This window comes from Ambystoma mexicanum, chromosome 2p (genome assembly GCF_040938575.1).
Source record: "Ambystoma mexicanum isolate Mex_15411 chromosome 2p, UKY_AmexF1_1, whole genome shotgun sequence".
Classification (NCBI taxonomy): Eukaryota; Metazoa; Chordata; class Amphibia; order Caudata; family Ambystomatidae; genus Ambystoma; species Ambystoma mexicanum.
Genome location: NC_090923.1, coordinates 1019760147 through 1019781622, shown reverse-complemented (window position 1 = coordinate 1019781622; position 21476 = coordinate 1019760147). Strand labels below are relative to the sequence as shown.

Below are 21476 nucleotides of genomic sequence, written 5' to 3'. Positions count from 1 at the left end.
TGAATTAAGCCTTGTTGGCATATTGTTGTACTGTGAGTGTTTTTTTTTTTTTTTGCTTCCTCAGTTTGGTATTGTTGTCTTCTCCCTGTTGAGCCTATTTATTCCTGTTGGAATGCCGATTACCAGAGCTGGAGGGACCAGAACTGGACTTGGTTGTATATCTACCCTAGGTTTCACAGTGCAACTAAGGCATGTAGATATGAAGGCACCGAAGCTGGACCTTTAGAACAGGTACCCCGGGAACAGGCGAGTGTGATATCAACGCCAGGCAATAGACGTCTGTTATGAGCCCTCATGGAAGTGCCTGAAGGAAACAGCGCTCTCAAAAAGAGAAAAGAGAATGATTTAACAACGAATTTTGTCCTTTTACTGATATTCTGTCTACTAGTTGTGACGGCGGAAATTGTGCTGAGACTCCAATGGTGCATGATTATGATCTGTTAGGTCTACCTGGGGTTTCACATATTGGCCACTCTAGACCACCTGAGATGACCACCTGAGATAGGTTCTATTGAAACCCAAATTTGAAAGTCTGGCCGCCTACTACTAGTCGTAAGTGAGGCAATGCAATTCCCGCTGAAGAGCATGGGCAATGTTATTACAAAGGCTCTTGTAAATTCCCATATGGAGGGGAAGGGAATAACTGCTGATGGAAAATGGCAGGTCATTAAGGAGAAGATTATTTGGGACCTAGACCGATATGAGAACGTTATGGACCTTTATTTATTATTTTTTTTTTATTTTGTTATGTTGTTATAACTGGATAGACTCTTTTGAGAAGGTAATTCTGCAGTTAGATAAGATGGATAGAAGTTGTCTAACGTACAATACAATCCAGTGTGGTGGAGACAAGCTGCCAGACTGATCTGAAGGTAATTAGCAAACAACTGTTATTGATGAAATGCCTAAAGACCAAATAGAGTCGCTGGGTTTAGCATCTTGCCCAGCTTCATTGGCAGGATCTGTGCTGCCTGTCTGCAGTATCAATTATCTTAGTATTTACAAACCTGTTACCCCTTCATCGAGGAGAGACATTCGTATTAAAAAGGCTGTAATGCCGGAGATTAAGGATCCTTGATTAAGCTGTCTTGTTTTGGATCAAAGAAACATTGGTATTATGGATGTGAACAAGACAGAACGATCTGAGCCGAGAGAAGCCCTCCGGAATAAGATCCTGGCCTGGTTGCAGTCTAGTGCTAGGAGGGGCTGCATCAGAACCCAAGACCTTAAATTCCTTCCAAGGGTCCAAATCAAGGATTGGCCCTCGGCGAATAATACAGACTGCATTGCCCTTGGTTGTGGTTGTAGTAATCTGCCTTTCTTTCTGAGCCGTTGCAACAAATTGAGCAGTTTGCCACATATTACCAGTCTAAGAATTATAATTGATTGATATGATTATGCTTTCTTGTGTTTCGATAATCCTGATTTCGTTTTTTTTATTTTGGAAAATTGCCTGTTCTTAGAGATCCTGTTTTCCATTTTATGCTATGTTATGCTTGTTTATGTTTTTGTTGTGTCTATTGTAGCGATCTGAGGCCTTTGGGCGATTTGGCGCTTTACAAAAAATAAACTAAACAAGCTTTCCCGGTCTAACCTAATAATAGCGATGGCTGAGCAGTTAGGGGAAGTCTTAAGGTGGGAAGCACAGTGGTTTAAAATGAAGTTTAAAACAACCATATATAATAAACAAACTTCCACACAAATATGATACCAAAACGAGTACTTTATCTCCTGTTAAGGTAAGACATATGTTGTGAAGGTTACGGATAAGTAAAATTGATGAGAAGAGTTGTTTTCAGTGTTGAAAAGGCATGACCCTGTAAGTGTCACGAGTAGTGTCCATTGTCAAGAAAATCATACTGGAATAAAATTCAGGGGTCAGAACCTCAGGGGTGTCTTTTAATCTACATTTCCTCCACCTAGAGTCAGTCATTCATAGGAATGGTTGGGAGATGCAGACCCGCTTCTTACTGTTTGAGGGGGATATGGGCCTGGTGATGTGGTAAACCCCAATGTTAACTTCAGGCCTAACCATAAAGATTTGTTTGTTTGTTTGTTTGTTTATTTAATATAGCGCCAAACCAAACCCGCAGGTAGCCGGGCGCAAACATTACAAGGATACTTGAGAACTTAGTTACAGTGACACGCACAAAATAGGCAGTAGGACAGTTCAACAACATTACAGTTTTGAAACACTCAGAAGTTCTTGGTTGCAACCACGACTAGTGTGATTGGTCCTGAGTGTGGCTGTGAAAGCCTTTGCCTTGAGCAAGATCAAAAAGCAAAAAGTGGTAGTCTGAGTCTCCGGTTGGGCTGGGACAGTTTTGGTGGCGATGACAGTGTTCCGTAGGCAGAATGAATGAAGACCCAGGGGAGAAGATGTTGTTCTGGGGGAGATGATAAACTGCTGAAGTTGAGGCACTGCTGGTTGCTGTCAATACTGGGGCAGTGTAGTCCGTGACCAGAAATTGCAGTCCAGGTAATACATGTATCCTTGGATTCAACCCAACTGTGCCCCCCATGTTAAGGGAATGGAGCCCCTTCTCCGGTTCCCGAAAAATACAGTGATTGCTGATGCCAGCAGAGCTTTGCCATCGGGCATAACTCAGCAAGGTGCATCAGCTGGGCTTCTCCATGGTCTTCTTTATTTAAATGTAGTCTTGGTTCCTGGATAGTCTAGTATAGGGTGCCCTCCAATTTCTGTCTCACAACTTCAACAAAGTAAGAATGCAGATTCCCAGGTTAAATAGGAACATTGGGACATGAGTGTACACTCAGCTTCCAATCATAGCGGTGCATCCTTTCAAACCTTTGTCCACTATCCAGTCACTGGAGGCCACCACATTCAAATGTTGCGGGGCTTCCATTAAGGATGTGGATTCCCCTCAAGAACCTAGCACCATTAAGCTATCCAGCCAGGGCAGGTCTTTACTCTGCTGCGCGTGCTCTTCCCAGTCATGCAGAAGCCTCCACCATATCTGCGTCTCATCTAGCCACAGGCTCGATCACAGCTTAGCTGTGTGACTCAGTCCAGCCAGGGCAGGTCTTTACTCTGCTGCGCGTGCTCTTCCCAGTCAGGCAGAAGCCTCCACCATATCTGCGTCTCATCCAGCCACAGGCTCGATCACAGCTTAGCTGTGTGACTCAGTCCAGCCAGGGCAGGTCTTTACTCTGCTGCGCGTGCTCTTCCCAGTCAGGCAGAAGCCTCCACCATATCTGCGTCTCATCTAGCCACAGGCTCGATCACAGCTTAGCTGTGTGACTCAGTCCAGCCAGGGCAGGTCTTTACTCTGCTGCGCGTGCTCTTCCCAGTCAGGCAGAAGCCTCCACCATATCTGCGTCTCATCTAGCCACAGGCTCGATCACAGCTTAGCTGTGTGACTCAGTCCAGCCAGGGCAGGTCTTTACTCTGCTGCGCGTGCTCTTCCCAGTCAGGCAGAAGCCTCCACCATATCTGCGTCTCATCTAGCCACAGGCTCGATCACAGCTTAGCTGTGTGACTCAGTCCAGCCAGGGCAGGTCTTTACTCTGCTGCGCGTGCTCTTCCCAGTCAGGCAGAAGCCTCCACCATATCTGCGTCTCATCTAGCCACAGGCTCGATCACAGCTTAGCTGTGTGACTCAGTTAACACCAGATTTTAACACGTGGGCCCTCGAGAGAAGCCCTCAGGATACAGCAAGTTGCTTCCCACTGGTCACAAATAGGCAATTGTCTCCCAACACACAATGGAGCACACACAAATAATCTTCTGGTGTTACTCACCCAGGCAACAGCGTGTCCTTCAGACACCCTGCCCTGAGAGACGTATCGCCTCCAGGAGGGCACGCCACAGAGTCGCATGACAGATATGGCCTTGGATACAGACCTACCCATTAACAAGGGTGGGTGAAATGTTGAGGACCAGGGCTATAGAGGGCATTCGTTTTTTAAAATGTTTTTTGCTTTTGTTTATTGTGCCATGGTCAAACAATTGAGCTTTCACAAATACAAATAAGGCAGTTTAAAATACATTACATTAATAAAGCAATTACATAACAATTCTTATGCGCTATGAAACCGCATATTCAATAACCAGGACACAAAAATATAGCTTTTACGTGTATACATTTTCCCATTAAATGTCTATAAAATGATCATAAAACTTTACACAGCGAATGGAACCATGATACTTGATTTCCCCCTATTTCATCATAAGTGGTAAAAAAAAAAAACTTCACAGAAGTGATTTCTATATAAATTCATGAATGAATATGACCCGTATCAAAACAAACAAGATAGTAACAAACTAATTACATATGATTGTATAAAATTGGCTAAGTGCTTTGACCCCCGCACAGACAGTGCTGTCCTAAAAGAGGGGTACCATTACTCTTCCCCTTTAATATCGACCAAATGGACCTTTCCTAAGAATTTGAAAACTGCAATAGTTAGCAGTGTTTCATCGCCTGCATTTAGACGGAACTAGAAATCCTCTGTTTATAGCCAGTCAGGGTTGTCTAAAAGGGTGTAAGAAAGAGCAGTCTGTTATCCTTAAGAGCCGTGCACCTTATCAACAGATGTTTTAAGGTTTGCAGCTCTGTTTTCTTAGGACAGTGGCAGCATATCCCGTCATTTACCATTGGGCTAGAACGGGCAGCTAAAACTTGGTTAGTGTGTAACAAGTTCAGGCGGAATCTTAGGAATTGACTGCGTGAATAGGCATTAGGAAATCTAGCTAGGCGTCTAGGTAGCCAGCCAAGTGGCTTATCTATATGGGAAAGAGTGGCCTGAATAGGCATTAGGAAATCTAGCTAGGTGTCTAGGTAGCCAGCCACGTGGCTTATCTATAGGGGAAAGAGTGGCCTGAATAGGCATTAGGAAATCTAGCTAGGTGTCTAGGTAGCCAGCCAAGTGGCTTATCTATAGGGGAAAGAGTGGCCTGAATAGGCATTAGGAAATCTAGCTAGGTGTCTAGGTAGCCAGCCAAGTGGCTTATCTATAGGGGAAAGAGTGGCCTGAATAGGCATTAGGAAATCTAGCTAGGTGTCTAGGTAGCCAGCCAAGTGGCTTATCTATAGGGGAAAGAGTGGCCTGAATAGGCATTAGGAAATCTAGCTAGGTGTCTAGGTAGCCAGCCAAGTGGCTTATCTATAGGGGAAAGAGTGGCCTGAATAGGCATTAGGAAATCTAGCTAGGTGTCTAGGTAGCCAGCCAAGTGGCTTATCTATAGGGGAAAGAGTGGCCTGAATAGGCATTAGGAAATCTAGCTAGGTGTCTAGGTAGCCAGCCAAGTGGCTTATCTATAGGGGAAAGAGTGGCCTGAATAGGCATTAGGAAATCTAGCTAGGTGTCTAGGTAGCCAGCCAAGTGGCTTATCTATAGGGGAAAGAGTGGCCTGAATAGGCATTAGGAAATCTAGCTAGGTGTCTAGGTAGCCAGCCAAGTGGCTTATCTATAGGGGAAAGAGTGGCCTGAATAGGCATTAGGAAATCTAGCTAGGTGTCTAGGTAGCCAGCCAAGTGGCTTATCTATAGGGGAAAGAGTGGCCTGAATAGGCATTAGGAAATCTAGCTAGGTGTCTAGGTAGCCAGCCAAGTGGCTTATCTATGGGGGAAAGAGTGGCCTGAATAGGCATTAGGAAATCTAGCTAGGTGTCTAGGTAGCCAGCCAAGTGGCTTATCTATAGGGGAAAGAGTGGCCTGAATAGGCATTAGGAAATCTAGCTAGGTGTCTAGGTAGCCAGCCAAGTGGCTTATCTATAGGGGAAAGAGTAGCGTGAATAGAATAGCCACAAGTAAGATCTATTGTAGTGATCCAATCGCATCTAAACAATTATTTTGTAACAGTTATAGGATTTTCTATTAGATCCTCAATGGAGCTGCAACATGTAATTAGAATGGAATCTGCCATAATTTTACGCTTAACCAGTGACTTAGACTTCCCTGAATCTAAGGAGATTTTCAAGTCAAAATAAAGGGAGGAGTTTATGGATGAAAGTAGCTTACCATATAAAGTTAAAATTCTCCAGTTTAACTTCGCTATCAAAGACACCAAACCAAGCTCAAAGCGGAGAGCCGCCATATGAAGGCAAACAGGGATGTTTAAAACATGTTTCCAAATGTTCCCCTCCAGTCGCACCCAGTCAAGGTCATAAACTAGATAGTCTAATTTATACCATAGAGTAATTAAGGGATTACCTTCATATTATAGAAGATTATCAGCAGTTCCACTGAGAATCTAAAATATTTACATGACATTTTCCACATTTGAAAAGAGAATTGATCTATTTTCCCTGGTAGCCTTAGCATGATCCAATGATGACAGGGAGCAGAGGTCACCTCCAAGTAAGCGACCTCCGTAACTGGTATTGACATGGCCGCTTCCAGTGTCCAAGAAAACCCATAGCGTTTTTGCTTGATTTTCGCAAAGTGAATCACCTGGGACATTTCTGAATATATAATTATATTATTTACACTTGCATATGAAGCCATGGCATTCAGTAAACACTGGAGGCCCACAGGCGTGAGATCAAGCAAAACAACATTGTCAGCGTAGGCCATCTAATAAACTTTGAGTCCCCCGATGTTAGCGGGAACAAATGCAGCTGTGTCCAGACACCCGCCCACATCGGCCATACACAAATTGAATAAACATAGCACCAATATGCAGCCTTGGCAGTGCCTTGTATAGGTCTTTATCGGTCTAGTTAAGTGAAATTCATAATCAAGCGTTTACCAGATTAGAAACAGGGGTAACATTCCACCAAGAGATGTTCGGCATGTTTTTATGACAGATGCTTCATAGGAAGTATATCCACATTCCCATGACTAGAGTCAGTGCTATGCATCATGGGGAAGTCTAGCCCTTGCAGACCAATGGACCACTGGAGCAATGTGGGATTTTCTCCCTTCGTGGCCATAATCCACCTTAAAGGTCTATGGCCAGTCTGGGTTGTAAAGGTAGTTCTTGACTGGTAGACTCTGAAATGCTTTACAGCCCAAAATCTGATGTAGCACCTCTTTGTCAACAGTGGCCCACTGCTCCCTACCATTAGGCTGATGACTCATGAGACCTACAGGGTGTCCTCTGTATTTTTCATCCAGTTATGACAAGACGGCTCCTGTCCATAGTTCGGGTTTGTCTGCCAGGATAATCAAAGACTTGCTGTGATGGAATGCACTCAGCATTGGGGCTTTCCATAAGGCATCTTTCAGCCCATGGAATACCTTTTAGAACTCCTCTAACCAAACATTTTTAGTAAGTTTGTTTAAGGTGAGTGCTGCCAAGAGTTCTGCTATAGGCCCATAGTCAGCAGCAAAATTCCTGTAATACACAATGCGGCAAAGATATGAATTTACTTGGAGCTATGGGGTGTACGCATTTATGGGTCGTCTGGATTTTTCTCTGGAGAGGCCACACCTTTCTCCCACTATTCCTGTGTTCAAGGTAGACCATGAATCTCTGATGATCTCTCTGTCACTTGGACGCCTCAATAGTGAGGTTGCCCTTTTGCATGGCCTGAAACACTTTGTCAGGGCACCCAGGATTCTCTTCTGTGCTTGAGCTAAATACAGATATGTCATCCAGATCAGTAAAAGAAAGTTCCTCCAGCCCAGTGAGGGCATGGTTCACCAGCCTTTGGAAGGTGGCATGGGTATACCTCAAGACAATGGGCGTTCCCCTGAATTGCTTTAGACCCTCCAGTCTGGTCTAGTACTTAGCATGCTCAGTTAAGGCAATTTTGTGAAGTTGAAGGGCTCAAAAACCTTACAGTCTTGGGGCCTCATCATGAGTTGGGTCTTAGCCCTTAAATGCTGCGGTAACACTATTACCGCCGCATTTAAGGGTTGGCCCAATCATGAGTCGGGCGGTAAGAGGGAGTTTTACCTCCAGCTTTTTTTCTGGAGGTAAAAATGTCCCCTTGCTACCCATTTTCTGCGCTATTACCACCGGCGGTAATAGCGCCCCTCAACCCCATTAGGTCCAACTTACCTTTTGTGAAAGGCCTCCACCACCCCATTGAGAGTGGGAGGAACTACTATGGTGGAAGTAAAAGGAAAGCATGTAGGTTACCCAATACTCCATCCACGTGGCTTAAACGTACAATGACAAGAAGGGGCAACCCTATTCTGAAATGGCCTCAGGGAAAGCCAGCTCTCCTAAACAACCCTATAAGGGGTCTGGCTCCCACAGGCGCAGTAACAGTATTCATTGGCATGGCACAACATACCTGGGCACATGGTCAATTACCACCAAGATCAAATGGTTCCCAGATGATGTTAGCCTGTCAATTTGGCCAATAATTTCAATCCCTACCTCACAGAGGATACAATGGAAGTGGAAATTGAGGCCCGGTCACCTGACAGTTGGATTTGACAGGCACACGACAATTAGAGAGGTTTTGCAACGACCCTCCATTCGGACCTCCATGCGAAGCCACACCAAGTGAGTAGGTAACCTCTTCCTGATTCTTCTCCATATGACATGTCCTAGCAAAGAAACTCATAGGCTCACTGCATGAGAAATGTCTTCTGGGCTTGGGACACCACCAGTCACTCGCATGCCCCAGACTCTGAGGCTCACAGTAAAGGAGCCCACCCTCCCCCAGTAGATATTGTGCTATTCAAGAGTTTGCCATTTCGACTAGGCCAGGGCATGCTTTCACAGACTCTGGAGAGTAGGACACTGCGTCCTCAACAAAGGTTCTCCCTTTCCCAACCCCATTTAGCAAGAAATGTTTGAGTTTCCGGAAGGTCCCTCCGGATGCACATCCTGGCCCCTACAAGTCCCTCACCGTCTTCTCTCACAAGAGCAGGATGGTCTTTAGGGACTGCCTCTGGCTGCTGGATGACAGGAGCCCTTTAACCTTCTGTAGGGACTTTGGGCTGTCAACCTGCTGCGGAAACACATTCCTGGGCAGGCTGCCCCTTGTAAGTTTGTGACCAGGTGATCACATCCCCTTCCAAGTCTGGGTCTTCTGCAACCACTCTCCTGGCAACTATTTGCTTCTTGGCACATCATTCACATGTACATTGTGCTGCACACTGAACGGAACAGTGTCTATATTTGCATGAATCAGAATGGTCTACTTGTTAAGAGGACTTTTTTTGGTAGTCATGTGACTGGGAGAACGGGATCCCAGTGGCCCTTTAAAATGTCCTCCGTGGTGAGCAGTGTCTGCTCTATCACTGTGACACTAGCTCCAGTGACTCTCAAGGCAGAATGTCTCACACAATTGATAAATGCATTTCCCAAGTAAAGAGAAGTGTTCATAGGAATCTCATATAGGGATTCCTGATGGTGCTCTCCCATTTCACCGGGGGCGCTAAGACTATTTTTAAGGGATGCCTTTGGACTCCTCCTCAGACAGGAAGGTCAGCTGTACCCCAAAGGCTTTGATCTTTCAACAGGGTTCTTCCTTGAGTAAGTAGTATCCCCCTTAGTCGGAACACCTTTTGTAACTGTAGTGGCCTTCGGTCCAACCACCTCCGATTAGCTGCTATCTGCTCCTCTTCTGGGGACCGCCCACTGGTGACCTCTCACCCTGAGGAGATACATTATTAGGGAGTTGCTGCTGGCGTCAAGCGTTCATGCTTCACAGCGCTCCCTCAGCTCCTCTTGGTAGTTCAAGAGCTCTCAGAGATGAATTCCACAAACTCCATCTTCGTGAGTTACTGACTAGTGTCAGGTTTTACTGGAAGCTACATGTGTTTTCCGAAGTCTCTCATCATCAACAACCAACTTCTGCTATCAAATATTTGCACAGTTTATTTCTGTCACGTGTTCCGGGGATGAAGGCCCAACCCACAGCAAGGAAAGAGGCTTTCCTGCAAGCTTTCCCCAGGTCACCTGGTTGTAGGGATGGCTATGCAGACAAGGGCAAGTCTTAGGAGGGGAGCAGGCCAGCTCAAGATACAGCATAGCAATCACAAGATTCAAAACAGAAATGTCCACTCAAAGATATTATAACAAATACTACTTCTGTGAATGCAAGTAAAATGATGCAGTTTACATAAGTAAACTTTATGAGACAGTCGTTCCAGGGTTCAAAGGTCATGACCCTCACAGTTAGCATTACCACCAATATCCAATGTGAAGTTGGTAGTTTGGTTCTAGGTCCCAGGAACACATACATAAGAGTGGCATTGCGGAAGGCAGACTGTGATGGTCACCCCTCGCAAGATCAGTCATATGCCTCCCCCATGCCCCCCTGTCCTTTTTGAGGAGGTCCACCCCCCCCCATTGTACCCCATCTCATGCTGTGCGGCCCCGCCACCACCACTTACCCATACTGGTCCCCACTGCCTCCTCCATTCGCTCGCCAGGTTGCTTGGGATTCAACAGAAGTGGCCAAGAGACTGCAGTCGGATAGTTTTGGGTAGCAAATTTGGTTGCCGGTACCCGAGGGGGTTCTCTGGGTCCATACTGGATCAACCGGGAGATGTTTTCTCATAAGGAAGAATGGGAGAAACCAGCTCCTGATTGGCTGAGCAGGATACCGTAATGATGCTCTGCTAACAACACAAATAGGGTAATTATTAAAGATAGGGCTCAATCATGTAGGTACATGTTCTCCGTCATTCAAGCATGCATGGTCCTGACTGCTAGCTGAGAAAACATTGGTTTTCCATAGGGTCACATGGTTGAGTCTTGTATGGTTTGGAAACGGGTATTCTCTTGCAGTGCTTGGAAGAGGAAGCACTAATTGGCTCAGTGCCCTGTGGTCACTAAGAAATCCGGGGTGCATAGACACTGGCAGAGCTTCACCATCAAACAGGTCATGGCAAGATGCTGCAGAACATTTTTCTCACAGTCCTCTCTGGTTTGGCTTCTTGACAGTTCCTGGACAATCTGGCAGAGCTATCGGGAGGATAGCTCACGGGCAACGCGCTTGTCTTGGAAGCAAGACGACGCAGAGCAACACAGGTTCGATCCCCCCGGTCAGCGCTTAGAAACCTCTGGGTATTAAACACGTCATAAATAACCAATTACAAATATTAACTTCTGTGCTACAATTTGAAAGGATGGATGCAGACTCCCAGGTTCAATAGGAGAAGTGGGACCGCAGTGCACACACAGCTTTCAATCACTGGGGTGTAAACTATTTAACCATTGGCATCCAACCAATCAATGGGAGATGCCAAAGTGAAACTTTCTTGGGTGTTTCCCGGGCTTTCACTCAAGAGGCAGATTCCTCTCAGGAATGCAGTCATCCTTCGGGCATCCAGCCAGATCTCGTCTTGATTCTGTGCCCGCGTTCATCGGAAGCATGCAGCATCCATAAGCATACATGGCAGCATCTGTGACCCATTCACTGACAGGAACAGAGTTATGCTGGGTGGCACTGCACTGGACCTTAACAAAGGGATACCCTCCATGGCATCTCTTGGGACACTGCAAAGCAAGCTCTTTCCCACTTGTCACAAATAGGTCATGGTCCACCACCAGCCAGTGGAGCACACACCGCTGACCATGCAAGGGTGGGACATCTTAAAGCTGGGAGAGCCAGGGCCTCTGAGAGGGCACATCACATTGATGTTCCAGGGTAAGGCCATGGACTGTTGAGCTCTGCTCTGCCCCTTTCTCTTCTGGTATGTAGCCAGCATGAGGCGCGCAGGCGCGCCGGTGCATGCCGGGCCGCCGACTCACTGAGATAAAAACACTTGCATAGAGTCATTGCTGCACAGTTGCCACTCAGCACAGAGCACGACAGAACAGCCATCAGCCAGCGGCACCACCACAGGGGAAATGCACATCTGTGGAGAACTGCCTGCGCTGACTTGCACAACATGATCTTGATGAATTGTTTGACGTGCAAGTTCACCACTTCAGTAATGAGTCTGTCTACATGTGTCCATCTCTTGACTACGGGAAGAGAACACTTCATCTCTCATTTCTGAGGACAGATGACCATCATGTTCCACTTGCCACCTGTAGGATCAGAAGACAGTAACAAGGGGGTTGTGGGTAAAGAAGTAGTTAATCATTTGCTGTCTCATTTCAAGGCGCAACGACTAGGTTCGCTATTTTATGTTGATTGGCATTGGTAGATCACACGTCTGCCAGGGGCAGTGAACCCATCTCTCCCAATGCGCCAGTGGGAGCTGTAATCCCAAATATGTTGACAGTGTGGAGAGCAGCAGTAGGTGATGACAGCAGCAGGGGGGGGGGGGGCGAGCTGCTGCCCTAGTCTGGCACAGGTGTTTTAGGATATAGTTAGGCCCTGCCACTTATTTACTTTACAAATGAATCACTTCTTTGGTCCAAATGCCACCACTATTGCAGAAGATACACAAGTGGCACTTGGCAATCTAGCATTGTCCCTACAGTGTTAATAGGTCAATCTGACTTCATTGTACTTCAGAATGGCATTTGCCCTAGTTATTTTCTTTGTGTTCAGGTATTCCTCAAAGGTACAGTTCACACTTTGTATTTTACTCTCTGTAATGCGTGGAGCAGTTGTTTAATATTATGACCCTTTCTCTGAACCATAGACTTACATGAAGTTAACTGCTTCCTCTTGGGGGACTAACTTATTAACTTATTCCTTTGGGAGCAAAGTCGCCACCTGCTCGCTCTTTCTGTTTCTCACACCCTCTCTTTATGTCAGAGTGTTGAATTTTGAAGGTAGGCCAGGAGGCTCATATCATTTTCATGATGTTAATTTGCAACAGCAAAGCTAAGGAAAATAATAGGAACCACCGTGTTTTTACAGAATTCTGACTTCACCACCACTAAGACCGAAATTGCCTTCATTATATGAGCCGAACATCAGACTGTGACATCACTCTGGTCAATAATTTGTAAGTACTACATTTCTTTGGGTTAGTCCATACATGTATATAGTTCGTTATTACAGCATAGTGTAGAATCCCATTTCTGAAATATACATGTTTAGCTGTGAAAGACATCACTCCAGAAGTGCGATGGACATCTGTAACACTCAAGGACCCTGATAGGACTTCAACTTAGAAGCAAAAGGTAACTAAAAGGCCTTTAGGTGAAAAAGAAAAGGTTTCCCTTCACAAATACTAAAGTAAAACACAATCGCCCATGCTTGAAAGCAGAAATCTACAGCAAATGTACCTTCTCAAATGAATACAGACTGCAGATGTTCTAGGAGCTGTCTAGTAGGCGAATGAGAAGAGGGGTCCCTTTCTGGGTACTCACCGTTCTCTGGAAACCAGGCTATTACAGCCGCTGATGCCTTCCCGGGGGGATTCTGGAGATGAGACACACTGTTTAGGGTCTCAATGCTGAAGAGATACTCCACACCTGGCCTCAGGGTTCCCACTGACACGGGGCCGTGTGGCAGCGCAATCTGCCCAGGCTGGTAGGTGAGGTTCACGCAGGGTTGCCAGCCCGTGACATTGCCCCTCAGATGGCAGGTGCAGGAAATCTGGAAACTTCCACTTTGATGTCGACCCCAGTTCCGGGGCAGGTCCCAGGTAAGGATAGCCCACGTGCCATTCATGGTGAAACTGGCATTTTCAGGGGCGGAGGGGGGGTCTAAAGGGAAGGGGACAAAATGTAATGCATGATTATGGTCTTATGAAAACACATTAACTAAAGCACAGCACGCGGTTACTTGCCAATTGCAAAGTTCTTATTTTAGTCTGGGTTGCGCTCTCCTGAGCCACCGAGGGACAATAATCGGACACTTCATAACACATTGCAGTACATATATTGCTTATTGATATACATTTAGATTATTGCAAGCCTGGATAACACTAGCATTGACTTGAGATTGCATCAGAAAACTACACAACATGTCAACAACATAGGAGTCTCTCCCTTTCTAGTGCTAGCCCGCATGGCAATGCTACGGGTTGCATCGTGCATGGCTGCTGAGGAGTGTGTGGATTAGCTATGCCAGCTGCCAGTGCTGAATGCGTGTACAGGCTAGTGGCATTGGGAAGCAGCAACGTGCGGCATTAAATCTGACTCTGTTTTCCAGGGTTACTGTTAGGGAGCCCAGAATCCATTAGACTACAGATGCGTGCCCTTCAGAAGCACACACCAACACAAATTCATCACCTGCGATGGAAAGGACATCATCAGAGGCATGCTAGAGAAACACAACCACACTAAAGATACATTTGTAGTCTTGTGCGGGGTAGTGAGGATCATGGCAAGGTTGAAGGTGGGACACAGTACAATCAAAACCAGGGCGTGCTTTTCAGGGTACCATCAGTGGTCGAAGTGTAAGAAAAGAAGCAGTGGAACTATGTTCCCTGCTGGCCTGCCCCCGCTCCCCACAAACCCCAGTGCCACAACCCCTCCCACACACAATACAAACCCCAAAACACATTTGCCTGCTGTTTAAGGAAATGGTCAGTGCAGTGCACTGAAAGTGCAAGTTTCAACTTCTTCCTACACTGTTATTTTAAAACTAAACATTTCCGGAACGGTTTCTTTTTAAAATAAAAGTATGGGAGCTGTAAAACTTAATTTAAAAAAGTAGAGGAGCAACGCTCACGACCGCTCCCGCTCACTTCGACCACTGGGTACCATTTATACAGACTCTCATTAGCACACACGCCCCCGTGCGGGGGACTGGTGCATTCCAGGGGATAGAGCACACAGTACTGAGATGGGCAAGCAGACACATCCCGATGGGGGTGACATCGCAGCATGGGACAGAGCTACTGCCGCCATTAAATGTGTCTATAGAGAGATGTGGGCACTCTGGGGAGTTGGCTTAACCACAAGGATGGAGCAGTGAACTGGCAGCGACAGGTGTTTCTGGAAGTCTCATCAATATCCGCATTCTGCCACCAGATGTTTCTTCCCTCTATTCATGGGCGGGGGGTGGGAGGGAGCCACAGCCCACGGGAAGGCCCGAGGCCTTTCTGCAAGCTCTCTCTGGTTCACCTAGTGTTAGCGATGGCTGAGCAGTCCAGGGCAAGTCATCATTTGCATTCCCACATAATCAAAGTCACAAAGTAAAAACCAAATTATATAAATACAAAACAACCGCTTCCCGGATTCTTTTCAGGGGTGCATTCATCAGGTCACAGAGAGAAAGGAACCCCCTCTCTTCACGTGGTAGTTTCATCCACCACTCCTGCCTGCATCACCATTCAAATATGCCAACACCAGACCCCCCCAGCACCCCGCCTCTATACTCAACATGTAAAATGATTAATCACATCAGCCACCTGTCGTTCAGGGAGGTCTATCCTCTGAGGGACAAAACAGGGCCCGGACAAGGGCATTCCAGGCCTCCATATAATCAGTGGTCTCACGGGATCCCTTCTTTATGGCTCTAGACCACTCTGCAGTTTCAGCTGTAGACCACCATTTCATATCCTCCCACCAGACTGCCAAAAACACCCTTTTCCATGACATCACTCTTCTGCGTTTTGCCAGCATACAGGCCAGGCCCAGTAGTTTCGTCACATACTTAGCCTTCTTCGGGCAAGGGTATATGCCCAACAAACACACTTCAGGGGTCCACTTGAACCGAGTCACACCCACCTTCTCTGGTTTCTGATGGACAGATCTCCAAAAGCCTTGAATCACCGGGCAACTCCAAAGCATATGCATGAGTTCTGCTATGTCGGTATCACACATGGGGCAGTAAGGCGGCACCTGTGTGTTGAATCTTGTCAATCTGTGCAGTGTCGTATACGTCCTATGAAGAACATTTAACTGCACTAACCTATGTCAGACATTTCTAGAGACCCGTCTCACATGCAGCAAGGCCTTGTCCCAGTCAGCATCCTCTATATTAAAGCCCAAGTCTATCTATCACCCTTGCTTGTTTTACCCTGAGCGTCTTGCCGCTCATACCAGACAGCAATCTTCCATAGATTCTCGACACTCGTCTCCATCCATCCTCTAAATCATACATCAATTTAAGCGGTTCATCCCTCTTCGGCTCTTCAGGCAATTCCAGCCACATTACACTGGAGAGTTTTACCAATCTCGTATACAACAAGAATTGTCCTGGGTGTAACCCATATTCTACCACTACCTCTGGGAATCCCATTAATGTGCAATCTCAAAAAGTGTCTCCCCAGGTGGCCAATCCCAGGTTCTCCCATGACCTCATAATCCTAAATTCTCCTTTATTCCTGCATATTTTTATTTTTTACAAAACTTTTATCACGTCCATTGAAAAAGAATATTCTTCGTCATTACATCCAAACAAAAGCGAAAAAACAACCATCAATCAGACACGGTACGGCATATGGTGAATAACAAAAGTTATGTGAACTATCCAGAGATTGACATATTACTTCTGCACAATGTTCCTGTGCAAAGTATGTCCACCGTATAGTTCTTCAGGAGAAACCATTGTTTGAATTTCAATTCTCCTTACTTCACTTTTACGCTAAGTTGCAGCTCTTGTCAAGCTGTTGTTTCAAGGATTTTGTTCTGGTAATCAACCACTACACATGTCAGTTTGATGCTGTTACCTGATATCACATAGGTCCACCACTCGTCCATGTTATCATTCTTTGGAGCGAACCGTCCCAATAACCTAGATCTCACTGTTGCGGTTTCCACACATTCAGTTAACAACTTCATTATTGATTCTGGGTAAAGATTACAGTGTCAACTGCAGATATCTTTTGTATTTTTATTGTGTCGTAACCACAGCATCTCTTTGGTCTTGAGTGCATTTAATTTTAGCCTTAAAAACTGATCTCTATGATGTCTTTATGGACACCTTACCAGGTATTTTGGTTGTTCGTTGAGACTATTTCACCAGTACCTAGATCGAGAGCTGATTGTAAGTTTCTTCTCTTTTCTGAGTTTACGATCCAGCTCCATTTTTCCCAGTTTCTTTTTAGCCAACTGAGGACAGGCAATTAATAGTTCTTTTTTTATGTCAGCTGCTGTTAATACTTGTTCCATTTTAGTATTCCATACCTTTAATAGTCCTGTTTGAGGTTTCTCAGTCACACCTGCAAGGACACGATACGGTGGAGCAGGGGGAACCAGACACATTTTCCTCATAGTTGCTAGTGATTCTCATAGGACTGTGTTATACAAGGAATTTATTGCAAGTTCGTAACGCAATGTTGTTATAGAAACATATTGCGGCAGTCTGAGAACCTTTCGCCAGAATTGACCTTCAAGCACACCCCATATCTTCTGATCAAGGTTCCACCCTGCTTTGGCGCCAAATGTGATTGCAGGTATTACTTTTTGGAAGTAAAAAGTCAATACTGGTTGTGCAGAGAATTTTCTATATTCTCTGTGTACTTTTGCACCTTGTAGAGCCAGTGTTGTCAAACGATCTGTCAAGTTCTGATGCCACGGTTGTTCGCAGATTGAAGTATTAAAAACCACCCCTAGATATCTTATTGAAGTGGTCATCCTGATAATTTCGTCGGCTACGTACCATCGAAACTTTGTTTTTTTGGCCCACCTGTGAGCCAATTGCCATTATTTTAGTTTTAGATGTATTCATTTCAAGATCGTTTTGTAACAAATAGCTATGCAACTTGTTTAAGAGGCGTTGAAGACCTATCTGAGTGCAATCCAGCAATACCAACTCATCGGCGTAAGTTATGCAACTAATCGGTTCATTATTTATTTTTGGTGGGAAACACTGAGCTTGGTCCAATGCGGATGGGATGTCGGCTATAAACAGCTTGAAAAGCTGTTCTGCCAGTGGACACCCCTGCTTTACACCTTTTTCAGTTCTTATCCGATTTGATAACTGACCCTCTTTGTTCACTCGAGGTGAGGTATCTGTGTGTAGGGCACAGACCGGAGCCAACAAGTCGTCAGGACAATTCCACGAGAAAGCGTCTGGCACAGCAAGTCTCTGTTGATACTGTCAAACGCTTGTCTCATGTCGACCAATGCTAGGAATAGTTTTTTGTTTCCTTTCAGCGCTTCCAGTTTGAGTATGTTGAGTATCAGAAGGTTCACCTCAGTCCTCATTCCTTTATTGAACCCAGTTTGCCGACCATCCCAGATACCGCAGTAACAGCCCAGTGTGCCAACTTTCACTGTAGAAAAGATGTAAAGACCTTCCCAATAGTATCCAGAAAGGCAATCGGGCGATAGTTAGAATTTTTTTCTGAAGCTGCGAAGCTGGCAGGATACGAATATCATAAGATGAGGAATACGTGGGAGGACACAATCCATTCGAACAGTAGGTTTCCGTAATGTATCAGACATTGATGGTTTGTTGTGCCTAGATTTGGGAATACCAAATCTAAAAATACTATTTTTTAATGAACCTGTGACATCTTCCTTGTTTTCATGCACATCTTCTGAAGAGGTGTTTGTTCTTTCACACGTTTGTAGCTACTGTCTGATTATTCCAGCCAAAAGCGGCCTTGGCTTCTCGGGGCTGGTCCTGCCTCTCCCTTCTTTGATTCACTCCTGTAGTTCAATTACTTTTTCACTGCGACACACTGGAAAAGGCCTTCCTTTTTCTGGTCCAGCTCTGCTATAATGCGTAGTGGAATTGCCCATAATTCGCTCACTCCTATATATATATACGTTGGTGCTTGCCGCAATCTATTCACTACATAGCTAGCCTCAAGAATACTTCATCTGCTAGTGTTTCTTTGCATCTGTACATGTGTAAAATAACTTGATATCTTCATCGTCTCCGTAGCATAAGCCTCTTCATCTCGAGCCCGAGATGTTACTCATCCTTGATACTTTCTTGATACTTATAGAATGTCTACGTTCTCTTGTCTCTGTATCTCTTCTGGGTGCATCAGCCTTGCTTCATGTGACGTCACCAATCTGCTCTTTTGCTAATTTTTCACACCTCTTCTGGTATTTCATTCAAATGACCATCATATTGTCTTGTATGCAGGTATAGCTTTCTCAATGGGAACCTTGCTTCCAGGATTCTCATTGGTATTGGTATTTTCACTGGTACTGCACGTACTTCACACTCTGGTTCCCAACATATAGGCAATATGGGCGAGATGCTTGAGGTAGGGGTACTTGGTCCTTCTCTACACTTCCCACTCTGGGCAATTCATCAACCACTCTCCCATCATCCTTCACGTCTAGACATCCTTGTCTGAAGCAATGCTTTTTCGGGACCCATATCTTTATTACCCCTTTCAGGCATCCAGCTGATTTCACATGCTCATCATTGTTCCAAGTCATAGGCATGCACTGTCCACTTGGACTGCAATAAATCCACTTTCCCACATACTTCTTGTGGTTCTTCTGGTGCAGGAATGTCGTTCCCTCAGGTGCATGGATTCTGGCTTTCACATAGTCTCTGATTTCTTCATCTGTCAGCTCCTTGGTTTTCCATCCTGATTCAACATCAATCATGATCTTCATCCCTATGGCTTTCTTTTCAGTCTTCTTGGTTTGTGAGAGAGCCAATCTGATTACACAGAATCCAAGCATGATCATCACCAACAGGGCTCCAAGGAATTTGAACATGTCTGCCATCCATTGTGGAACCCACGAAAAGAGTGATCCAAACCAACTGTCATCAGCAATGTCTTCCACTTCGTCTATCATTTGGACGTGTAGCTTCATCAGCATCTCTACGGCCTCTTTCAAGGTACCATTCTCGTCGTCATGAGAAGGTATGCATGTGCAACATGATTATCCATTTTTGGCACAAACACCTCCATCCATAGCTGTGAACATGTCGAGGACGTATCTATTCTGCAGGGTCATCAGTCGTATGGCTCTCAGCTCTTCCTTGATAGCATTGAATCCCTTTATAGTAGTGTTGATTGTCTGCAACAACTCCCACCTGGTTATCTGTAACCACTTAGTATTTGCTGCTGTCTGGAACCTTGGCATAAAGATTAAAGGCTAAAACCCTGAATGTTTGCACTCCGCTGTGCAAATGACCAAAAACCGGCAGCGTGGATGCACCTAGCGGTATGTTTACATGTAACCGGTCCACGCCGCCGAAATACGAGGAGCAATAAAATGAGCTCCTCTGTAGTTTTCCAGCCTCAGTGCCATTGGCGAGAGAGTGTGGATGTACAGTGTGATGTCTGCACAATGTGTTTCCCAGATACATGCAGAGAATTTGAATGTGTCTCTGCCCACACCAGAATTTCATGCGAGCCTAGAGGCAGGGATCCTGTGGATTGTGCCGGCTTTTCAGCGCTTGCTAAGAGAAAGTAGATCTCATTGGAATCGGCTATAACGGCAGCCACCATGTTGTTTCTTGTGGGCCGCCATTTCTGACCTCTACCACAGATGCAGGATATCATGGTATCCCAATTCTTTAAGGGGGCAAACACAACCCTCAACAAAACCTGGGAGGAGCTTCTTCTTATATCTCAGCGACTTTGGAGGTTGAACAGAAATGTGAACATTTAATTGAATTATGAAATGTTTTTGTAACCTTGCTTCTAACTTTATCTGGCAAACAGTGCATTACTTGATTCAAACATTCGAGGACAGTAGTCTAGATATACAATTCTGCATCCGGGATTCCCAAATCCTGAACATTTGGAGAGTTTGTTTCAGCCCCAAGTTATAATGAATCCAATACTGGCAAACACTGCTTATCGCCACAAGGTGGCAGTGTCCGACTATACAGAAAAACGTTCAGCTAAAGCTGAGTGTAAAGAGAGGAAGCTATCACTATTACTTTAGTCTCCGACTCCTGGTCAGGGTTCAGAAGAAGTGCACCACTGACCCACAGATCAAACCATGACAACAAAACTACCCGCATTATATTCAACAAACCCTCATAATCTTCTTGACATCAAAGAACACTCATCTCCCTCGTCATGTCAAGAATAGACTATGCCAACAGCATCTATTTCAGAATGCTGGACTACCTTGCCAAAAAACGCCACTGAATACAGAACGCAGCAAGAATAATCCTCGCACTTAATAGGAGAGAACACATTACACCAGCATTTAGAACACTACACTGGTTACCAGTCAAAAACGAAAAACACTCTGCATAACACACAGAGCAATCCACGGGCAAGAAGAATTCATACAGGGAAAAATCTCCATCTACAAATCGAACTGCAGCAGTGAACTCAATCGCCCCAATCAAATTTAGGAAATCTAAACCTTGTGCACGTCTTAAGTCATAGTTTACACCACATCTGAGAGTACTATGAAAAGAAAAACGTAATGCTGAAGCCCGTTGGAAAAGCCATCCTTCTGATGCCCATAAGGACGGTCTCATCATAAATTCCATCAACTACAAAGAGGCAATCTTCCAGGCTGAAAAAGATATCTTTAACAAACGTATTACGCAAGCAGATTCTAACTCCAAAGAACTATTTAAGATCCTGAAGGAACTTGAATCGCCTGCTTCCCCCCCTGATTCTTGCACTAAAGACAGCAAATGGTGCTTGAACATACAGAAAGCACTCTTGGACAAAATTGTCACCCTCCAACTTAAAATCAAAGATAAGCAAAACTGTCTACAGACTGGCAAGCAACTTATTATTCCTACCACTGTAATCTCTCAGGCCACTCCTAACATTAAACCCTTCAGCTTCTCTCCACTCACTATTGCTGAAGTTGAATGCATCATCAATAAAATCAAACCTTCCAATTGT

The 21476-nt window shown here is 45.2% G+C and overlaps 1 protein-coding gene across 2 annotated transcripts in view; it reads right to left on the bottom strand.

Moving 5' to 3' along the window:
* The window catches only part of LOC138567045 (tyrosine-protein kinase receptor UFO-like), a 254020-nt gene that overhangs the window by 36021 nt on the left and 196523 nt on the right, over positions 1-21476 (bottom strand). For both annotated transcript variants that reach the window (XM_069644873.1, XM_069644874.1), the window contains one exon: positions 13150-13488. In XM_069644873.1, the coding sequence (XP_069500974.1) occupies positions 13150-13488 (339 nt within the window). The remainder of the gene's footprint in view (positions 1-13149; positions 13489-21476) is intronic.